The sequence below is a fragment of the Oncorhynchus masou genome, chromosome 24 (genome assembly GCF_036934945.1).
Source record: "Oncorhynchus masou masou isolate Uvic2021 chromosome 24, UVic_Omas_1.1, whole genome shotgun sequence".
In the NCBI taxonomy this organism is placed as follows: Eukaryota; Metazoa; Chordata; class Actinopteri; order Salmoniformes; family Salmonidae; genus Oncorhynchus; species Oncorhynchus masou.
This window is the reverse complement of record NC_088235.1, coordinates 18,093,247-18,103,561: the sequence shown is the minus strand read 5'-3', so window position 1 is coordinate 18,103,561 and position 10,315 is coordinate 18,093,247. Positions and strand designations below refer to the sequence as shown.

General features: G+C 43.0%; 1 protein-coding gene across 1 annotated transcript in view; it reads right to left on the bottom strand.

The window, feature by feature from the left end:
- Window positions 1–1,300: 1,300 nt before the first annotated feature.
- The window catches only part of LOC135511874 (integrin alpha-9-like), a 201,312-nt gene continuing 192,297 nt past the window's right edge, over window positions 1,301–10,315 (bottom strand). Inside the window, 1 exon segment of the mRNA XM_064933377.1 lies at window positions 1,301–8,423. Within this exon segment, the coding sequence (XP_064789449.1) occupies window positions 8,322–8,423 (102 nt within the window). The 3' untranslated portion in view covers window positions 1,301–8,321.

Sequence of the window (10,315 nt, the reverse complement as noted above, 5' to 3'; positions counted from 1 at the left end):
CTCTAGCTGAGTGAACTGTTCTGGTCCCCCCTACCCCCTCTAGCTGAGTGAACTGCTCTGGTCCCTCCGGCCCCCTCTAGCTGAGTGAACTGCTCTGGTCCCTCCGGCCCCCTCTAGCTGAGTGAACTGCTCTGGTCCCTCCGGCCCCCTCTAGCTGAGTGAACTGTTCTGGTCCCTCCGTCCCTCTCTAGCTGAGTGAACTGTTCTAGTCCCTCCGGCCCCCTCTAGCTGGGTGAACTGTTCTGGTCCCCCTACCCCCTCTAGCTGAGTGAACTGTTCTGGTCCCTCTGGCCCCCTCTAGCTGAGTGAACTGTTCTGGTCCCCCTACCCCCTCTAGCTGAGTGAACTGCTCTGGTCCCCCCTACCCGCTCTAGCTGAGTGAACTGCTCTGGTCCCCCCTACCCCCTCTAGCTGAGTGAACTGCTCTGGTCCCCCCTACCCCCTCTAGCTGAGTGAACTGTTCTGGTCCCCCCTACCCCCTCTAGCTGAGTGAACTGCTCTGGTCCCCCTTACCCTCTCAAGCTGAGTGAACTGTCCTGGTCCCTCCGGTCCCCTCTAGCTGAGTGAACTGCTCTGGTCCCTGCGGTCCCTCTGCCAACTCACATAGCAGGACCAGGTGGGCTGCGATGGGGGCTACCACCTTCTCTACAGCAACTGTCTTTATCAGACCAGTCTGGTGCAGGAGAGATGCCATACCTGGACACTGGTCTTGGACCCTGTCAAGGTACTGCAGGAGTGATGGTCAGGAGGTTAGTAATGTTATATGAAGCTAGATTTACAAATGAGACAGATTGCCCATCATGTTGATTTGTTTCTATTTCTCGTTATTTGCAGCAGTTTAAACAAAATAATAACTAGGTCTCCTTACAAACATCTTCAAAGTAAGCATTTCATTTTCTTAACAAGAGAACAATGAAAGCATTCTGGTTCAGCTCTGCTAACTTGCATCATGTAGCAATACTACTTTATTAAAATCCTGGCATTTTAAAAATAAATTAAATATTGAATTTACCTGTGAGGATAACAGCTCTATCTGCAACTGTGTTGCAGCATGTTGCTGTAGTCTGGTTGTCTCAACTCACATGACTTATTTACAGGTAACTGAGTGAAGAGCCATGTGCTTGATGTGCTGATGTATCAGCTGACGTTTCCCACTTCTCATTTTGACTGTGTGAGAAAAGACTGCTAGTGGTCTGCCAGCAGATCTTACCAAACACCACAAAAAAGCAATCCGCTGCAGCAATGTCAAAGTGGGAGAACATTTCTTGATTAAAGAAAAAGAGAAAACCACAGATTTAATTTCAAATTTATCAACAGATAAATATAAAGCTTGAACATGAGCTTAAACATCAAACATATAGACAGTCGTTTATCTAATACAGCATCCTAATGTGTGATATAGGTGAAACGACATAAAAATACAAAACTAAACCATCACAGTTAAAATACATCCCAACATGTAAAGTGTTTTCCTCTCTGCTAATATAATTAGATAACTAGATCAGGTGCAGAGGAGACGGTGAATGTGTACAGTATTTGCCATGCCAGTGAAAGGAAGGAGTGACATTAAAATATAGGGTGTATTTCTAACAAATCAACCAATCAAAGATCAATGCAGCATGATTGAGATATGTATTAGATAGACCTAAGCCATCATAGTGAGCACAGTAAAGTGTTTTAGACTTTTAGTCGGGTAACAAAGCACTGCACAAACTGGCTTTCAAAAGCTATACTTAATTTCGGGCTCTATTCAATCTGCGGAAGTTCAGCCTTCCCGCATTACGGCCCGTTTATACTAGCAAGTAGCATCGCGCAGTGGAAAACCGGAAGCCATTAACTTTCAATGGAATGAAGTGGAATGGGCGGGAGGACCGCTGAGTGATGCGAGCATGGGCGAGGGAGCTGAAGTTTGGGAAAGACAAACATTATTCAAATCCTCTGCGAAATCGCAACGCGAGTGACCAATCAAAGCTCACCATAGCTTCCATTCCTACTGGATTGGCTGACAATGGCTGTTGATACGTACCACTACATAGCTTGCTTGTTAGAACGCACATGAGGGCGATGGTAGCGTGGCTCGGCAAGTGACGCTTGTGTAGTATAAAGCCTCTGTTAGTTGAAACTGCATTCATGGTAAACACTGCATATATTGAATTAATCAGAAATTACCTTTACATTTCTATGGCGAAAACTGTAACGCTTCAGCGACACAGACTGAATGAGCCCTAGTTAGAGCGATGCTGAGACACTTATCTAATTTCATCACCATCACACAAAGGCCCCTCTGGACCTCCGAAGACGTTATATATATGCCACTTCTCTTTTTATACCCCTCACATGCTTAATTTGGGACATTCATAAACTCTTCAACTCTTTCATAAGCACAACCTGTCAGTCTAAAAAGACAAACTGCCTTCAAAAAGTATTCACACACCTTGACTTTCTGTTGTGTTACAAAGTGAGATTAAAATGGATTTGTCATTTTCTGGTCAACGATATGCAAAAATCTGTAATTCCAAAGTGGAAGAAAAATTACATCATTTATTTTTATGGAAATAAAACGAATATCTTTATTAGATAAGTATTCAACCATATGAGTCAACACATGTTAGAATCACCTTTGGCAGCGATTACAGCAGTGAGTCTTTTGGGGTAAATCTCAAGAGTTTTGCACAATATTTTCCCATTCTTTAAAAAATTCTTCAAGCTCAGTCAAGTTCGTTGTTGATCATTGCTAGACAGCCAAGAATTGCCATAGATGTTCAAGCTGATTTAAGTCATAACTAGGCCACTCAGGAACATTCAATGTTGTCTTGGTAAGCAACTCCAGTATATTTGGCCTTGTGTTTTCGGTTATTGTCTTGCTGTCTGTTGGAATGCAGACTGAACCAGGTTTTCCTCTAGTGTTTTGACTGTGCTTAGTTATATTACGTTTATTTTTATCCTAAAAAAAAAACTCCCTGGTCCTTGTCAATGACAAGCATACCCATAACATGATGCAACCACCACTATGCTTGAAAATATGAAGAGTGGTACTCAGTTATATGCTGTGTTGGATTTGCCCCAAACATAACGCTTTGTAATCAGGACCAAAAAAATAATGTATTTCCCACATTTTTTTGCAGTATTACTTGAATGCATTATTGCAAACAGGATAGATGTTTTTCTTCTGTACGAGCTTCCTTCTTTTCTCTATCATGTAGGTTAGTATTGTGGTGTGACTACAACGTTGTTAATCCATCCTCAGTTTCCTCCTATCACAGCCATTAAACTCTGTAACTGTTTTAAAGTCACCATTGTCCTCAGTGAAATCTTTAAGTGGTTTTCTTCCTCTCCTGCAACTGAGTTAGGAAGGACGCCTGCATCTTTGTATTGACTGGGTGTATTGATACACCATCCAAAGTGTAATTAATAACTTCAACATGCTCAAAGGGACATTCAATGTCTGCTTTTATTTTTACCCATCTACCAATTGGTGCCCTTCTTTGCAAGGCATTGGACAACCTCCCTGGTCTTTGTGGTTGAATCTGTGTTTGAAATTCACTGCTCAACTGAGGGACCTTACAGGTAATTGTATGTGTGGGATACAGAGATGAGGTTGTCATTCAAAAATCGTGTTAAACACTTATTACACACAGAGTAAGTCCATGCAACTTATTATGTGACTTGTTAAGCACATTTGTACTCCTGAACATATTTAGGTATGCCATAACAAAGGGGTTGAATACTTATTGATGCAAGACATTTCAGCTTTTCATTTTTAATTCATTTGTAAAAATGTATTAAAACTAAATTCCACTGTGACATTATGGGGTATTGTGTATCGATAAGTGACACAAAATCTAAATTTTATCTATTTTAAATTCAGGCAACAAAATTTGGGAAAAGATCAAGGGGTGTGAATACTTTCTGAAGGCACTGAATATATCTCACAGCCAAACACTGTATCTCACAGCCAAACACTGTATCTCACAGCCAAACACATCTCACTTGTTCGTCAATTACATCATTCCATGTAAGGAACATTTTGGATTAAATTGGGTTTACTCCTATTATCAGATAACACAGATTCACTGTCTGAGAAAGAGACACTGGGGTTTACAGGGCTATGGGTCTCTTACAACTGATTCATGGACCATTTCTCAAGGATACAATCCCAGATTGTAGCTCTCGTTATATACCAGTACCACTCATCCCTCAGCTGTATATCCCAGACAAATGAATCCCAGATTGTAACTTTAAATGGTAGTATTCTAGACTGTTCAGTCAGATCGGTTCTTATTCCTTACAGTACATTCCAACATGTTGACTTCAAAACAAGTTGTACCCATACGTCTTATAGAGCTAGTAGTCTGTGCATGATGGAGTAGTGTGAAGCACATTCCCTACCTTGCTATTTATAGGGTACTAGTCAACACTGTTTCTCTGCCATGGGGAGGGGCCTTTAGTAATGGGTGTAGGTACAGTAGGTATGCAATGCCCTGTGCCTCTAGTAATGGAATTGGTGTAGTTAGGTAGGTGTAGTTTACTCCGATCTTGGAAATTCATCCTAGCCTGGATTCAAACTGAATTGTCCAGTTTCACTACTGTAAAATTGAAATGAAACAATAGTGAAATGGAACAATTTAGATCCAGGCTATGTTCACCTGGCCACAAAGAGTAAACCATCTTATAAGGTTCAGTACTCGCCTGGTCCCAGATCTGTTTATATTGCTCTAGCCTGGTCCCAGATCTGTTTGTGCTGTATAGCCAACTCCTATTTGGTCACTGTCATGTTTGGCTTTATAAATCACTACATTGAGAATCATAAAAAATGGTTTACTGAAATTGAAAACCTTTTTGAAAGAGGCTAAGCTTGTGATTGATCATCTGCATACTTGCGCAATAGTTACTTGCCAAAACAGCTTTTGACACTTGATTCTCATAGAATATATTACACTTTTTCTTTATACATTTCTAGTAGTTTCCACAGATTGTGTATTTTTACACACACCCCACCATTTTAAATGTCAACCAAACTGTTCTAACTAGCATCTAATGCATGGCCCTATACCATTACATTATATTACAATGTAACTACAATTTTGTTACTACAGTTATTGCTGTTTAGTTACATAGGTATATCCGCAATTTAAAGGTACAATGTTAGCTTTTCTACTCATCTCTGCCCCTAGTTCATATGATAGGATACATTTAAAACATTTTGTTGGAAAAGACCATGATTTGTGAAATGTTCCAGACTATCATCGTATTCATGGTTCTTCTCAGCTTAATTGCGCCAAGTAGAATGCGTTATTGAGCTAAAAATGATTGTTAGTGGATAGATAGCTTAAACAGATATACTATCTCCACGGCCTAACTCAGAGTACATTCAACACTGTCAGTCTGAAAACACCACACTTTGTGAAAGGTGGCAAATGAAGTGTAAATGATATTCTCTAGCTACAGTTGAGGATGTCATGGTGTTGATGATGTCAATGGGTTGATGATGTCATGGTGTTGATGATGTCAATGGGTTGCTGGGTGATGTGTGTTTCCTCTTTACTGTATAAAGCACTTTGAGGGCCTGGAAAAGCGTTAATTTATACAGAGCATTCCGAAAGAATTCAGACGCATAGTTTTGTTTGTTCCTCATCAATCTACACACAATACCCTATAATGACAAAGCATTTATGCAAATGTATTAACAATAAAACTGAAATATCACAGTTACATAAGTATTCAGACCTTTAACACAGAACTTTGTTGAAGAACCTTCGGCAGTGATTACAGTCTCAAGTCTTCTTGGGTATGATGTTACAAGATTGGCACACCTGTATTTGGGGAGTTTCTCCTGTTCTTCTCTGCAGATCCTCTCAAGCTCTGTTATGTTGAATGGGAAGTGTCGCTGCACAGCTTTTTCTGATCTCTCCAGAGATGTTCGATCGGGTTCAAGTTCGGGCTCTGGCTGGGCCACTCAGGGACATTCAGAGACTTGTCAGAGTCCCAAAGCCACTCCTGCTTTGTCTTGGCTGTGTGCTTAGGGTCGTTGTCCTGTTGGATGGAGAACCTTCGCCCCAGTCTGAGGTCTTGAGCGCTCTGGAGAAGATTTTCATCAAGAATTTCTCTGTACTTTGCTCTGTTCATCTTTCCCTCGATCCTAACTAGTCTCCCAGTCCCTGCCGCTGAAAAACATCTGTACAGCATGATGCTACCACCCCCATGCTTCACTGTAGGGATGGTGGCAGGTTTCGTCCAGACGTGACGTTTGTCATTCAGGCCAGAGTGTTCAATCTTGATTTCATCGGACCAGAGAATCTTGTTTCTCATGGTCAGAGTCTTTAGGTGCCTTTGGGCAAACTGTCATGCCCCTTTTACTGAAGAGTGGCTTCCGTCTGGCCACTACCGTAAATGCCTGATTGGAGTGCTGCAGAGATGTTTGTCCTTCTGGAAGGTTGTCCCATCTCCACAAAGGAACTCTAGAGCTCTGTCAGAGTGACTATCGGGTACTTGGTCACCTCCCTGACCAAGGCCCTTCTCCCCCGATTGCTCAGTTTGGCCAGGTGGCTGGCTCTAGGAAGGGTCTTGGTGGTTCTAAACTTCTTCCATTTAAGAATGATGGAGGCCACTGTGTTCCTGGGGACCTTCAATGCTGCAGAAATGTTTTGGTACCCTTCCCCAGATCTGTGCCTCGACACAATCCTGTCTCGGAGCTCTACGGACAATTCCTTCAACCTCATGGCTTGGTTTTTGCTCTGATATGTTCTGTCAACTGTGGAACCTTATATAGACAGGTGTGGGCCTTCCCAAATGGACGCCAATCAAGTTGTAGAAACATCTCAAGGATGATCAATGGAAACAGGATGCACCTGAGCTCAATTTTGAGTCTCATAGCAAAGGGTCTGAATAAATATAAAAATAAGGTGATTTTTGTTTTTAATAAATTTGAAAACATTTCTAAAAACTTGTTTTTGCTTTGTCATTATGGGGTATTGTGTGTAGATTGCTGAAGATTTTATTTAATCCATTTTGGAATAAGGCTGTCATGCAACAAAATGTGGAAAAAGTCAAGAGGTCTGACTACTTTTCGAATGCACTGTATAATCAATTCAACATTTCATAGAGCTCTTTTGCTTGGTTATCAGCATTTCTTCATGACAGTGACAACTTCGATGTGTGACAAAAAATATATCTCTGTTTATGGTGAATGGAAGGTCTAAACACAGAAATATAATTTTGACTTGAATGGGAATGTCTGCTCCTGTAAGTGCATTTCTGTGTGTGGGCCTTCAGGGGACTTGCTTGGCTGGTTGCCCATATAGCTATTTATCGAAAGGAGAGGGAGATGTGTGAGATATTAAAGAGATATTTGTGAGCAGGAAACAGTACAGAATTAAAAAGACACAATCTTTCACACTCCAGAAAATCCACATCTCACGATACTGGATAATATACAAATGGACTAATTTACTAAACATAACATGCTGTATCTTTGCCCTGCAAACTAAAGACGCTGAAATATAGCATCAACTCGGACATCAGTGCTTTAAAAAAAAAAATATATATTCTTACATTAGACTTCAAAAACTCGAACTTACCATTTCTCAAAGCCCCAATTTAATACAATATGGCTATAATATGTATAAAAATAAATGTTCACTACTATTAAAACAGAGACCTGAGGGTTTTTGTTGTCCCGTCCGATATTATCCGCGTCATTGCCACATCCTGTCCAAGGACGTCTATCTCCTTGGGTGTATTCAGTGACGTGAAACACTCAGAACATTGCAGATAGAAATAGAATGTTTAGAGCAAACGCATCATGTCTGTTCTGCACAATATATTTATATCTGAATGTTCTGGAACGTTACAGCATCCTGAACAGGCCAGTTGTTTCTTTAACAGTTCAATTTTGTTTATTTCCGTTGGCAGGAAGTTTCCTCCATAGGGACTAATTGAATTCTATTGCGAGTGTTGTATTAGTTTGACACCAAACGAAAGAAAACAGACAAACAGGAATGTAATCCTTGGGTTTGTTCAATAAGAAACACTAATTTCCAATTTCCGTTGCACTGAATTAGGGTCTTAATGAATCTGACCCGAGCGAGCGACACCAACCTCCACCTCAGATTTCTGCCTGTTAGTTCCCTCCATCCCCATTCTCCCACGCACAAAAAAAGTCTCCCTCCAAAAAATCCAGAGACCATGTATTTCTCTACCAGATATGGAAGATTGATGGGCCCTTATTCCTGATTGGCTGGCTGTGGTGAAAGCCCTCAGCTCATTGGATCCTCCATTGACCCAATCCCCACACCCTGTGCTCTCATTGTCTTCTCTTTCCCTCAGTGGTTCTTTTCCACCCAATCCCAGCTCTCGTCGGCTCTGTCCTTCCTGTTTTTCTCGGCCTCGATGATCTCCCGGTAGCGCCGGCGGAAGAAACCCAACTGGGAGAGGGGGATGAGAAAAGGAGGAGAGAAGAGGATGAGAAGGAGAGGGGGATGAGAAAAGGAGGACAGAAAATGATGTGAAGGAGAGGAGGATGAGAAAAGGAGGAGAGAAAAGGAGGAGAGAAGAGGATGAGAAGGAGAGGGGGATGAGAAAAGGAGGAGAGAAGAGGATGAGAAGGAGAGGGGAATGAGAAAAGGAGGAGAGAAGAGGATGAGAAGGAGAGGGGAATGAGAAAAGGAGGAGAGAAGAGGATGAGAAGGAGAGGGGAATGAGAAGAGGATGAGAAGGAGAGGATGAGAAGGAGAGGGGGAGAGAAGAGGATGAGAAGGAGAGGGGAATGAGAGAAGGAGAGGGGAATGAGAAAAGGAGGAGAGAAGAGGATGAGAAGGAGAGGGGGAGAGAAGAGGATGAGAAGGAGAGGGGGAGAGAAGGAGGAGAGAAGAGGATGAGAAGGAGAGGGGGAGAGAAGAGGATGAGAAGGAGAGGGGGAGAGAAGGAGAGGGGGAGAGAAGAGGATGAGAAGGAGAGGGGGAGAGAAGAGGATGAGAAGGAGAGGGGGAGAGAAGAGGATGAGAAGGAGAGGGGGAGAAAAGAGGATGAGAAGGAGAGGGGGAGAGAAGAGGATGAGAAGGAGAGGGGAATGAGAAAAGGAGGAGAGAAGAGGATGAGAAGGAGAGGGGGAGAGAAGAGGATGAGAAGGAGAGGGGGAGAGAAGAGGATGAGAAGGAGAGGATGAGAAGGAGAGGGGGAGAGAAGAGGATGAGAAGGAGAGGGGAATGAGAAAAGGAGGAGAGAATAGGATGAGAAGGAGAGGGGAATGAGAAAAGGAGGAGAGAAGATGGGGAGAGAAGAAAAACACTTGCTGTTAGCTCCAGTTCAGTGGTTAATGTGGTGAACCTATGACCAGATGTTTCACCTGTTAAGATTGATAGTCTATAACCTCTGCTCATATGGGCCTCAATGGTCAACAGTTGCTTAAATCTCAGGTGCAATGGTTAGTGAGTGAGATGGACCTTTGACCCCTGTCAGCTGTTCTTAGGGTCAGTGGCTTCATATATATTTTTTAAATGTATTATGTGAGACTGAGGGTTTGCTACCAGTGGGTCAGATTTGAACCCTCGCTTGGACTGGTGCATGTATTCCTGAGGCAGTAACTTAGAACACCTGACTGCGTTGCCTGGATGGTCTAGTGGTCTAAGGGCCAATGGGAAGGAGCAGTGGTCAGTGAGATGGACCTACGGCTAGATGTTTGACCTGTTAAGATTTACTAGCCTCTATTATACTGGCCATCAGGCAGAAACCACCAGGTTAGAGCCATGTGGAATGAAGGTTTCCCTGGCTGGAGAAGCTGCTCTGGGATCTGCTTATGTGGAATGAAGGTTTCCCTGGCTGGAGGTTTCCCTGGCTGGAGAAGCTGCTCTGGGATCTGCTTATGTGGAATGAAGGTTTCTCTGTCTGGAGAAGCTGCTCTGGGATCTGCTTATGTGGAATGAAGGTTTCCCTGGCTGGAGAAGCTGCTCTGGGATCTGCTTATGTGGAATGAAGGTTTCCCTGGCTGGAGAAGCTGCTCTGGGATCTGCTTATGTGGAATGAAGGTTTCCCTGGCTGGAGAAGCTGCTCTGGGCTCTGCTTATGTGGAATGAAGGTTTCCCTGGCTGGAGAAGCTGCTCTGGGATCTGCTTATGTGGAATGAAGGTTTCCCTGGCTGGAGAAGCTGCTCTGGGATCTGCTTATGTGGAATGAAGGTTTCCCTGGCTGGAGAAGCTGCTCTGGGATCTGCTTATGTGGAATGAAGGTTTCCCTGGCTGGAGAAGCTGTTGAGGCCCTTTGTTCCATTAGGAGCTCAAAGTGAGCTTCCAGGCTCTGCTCTTGTGGTGACACTAGTTGG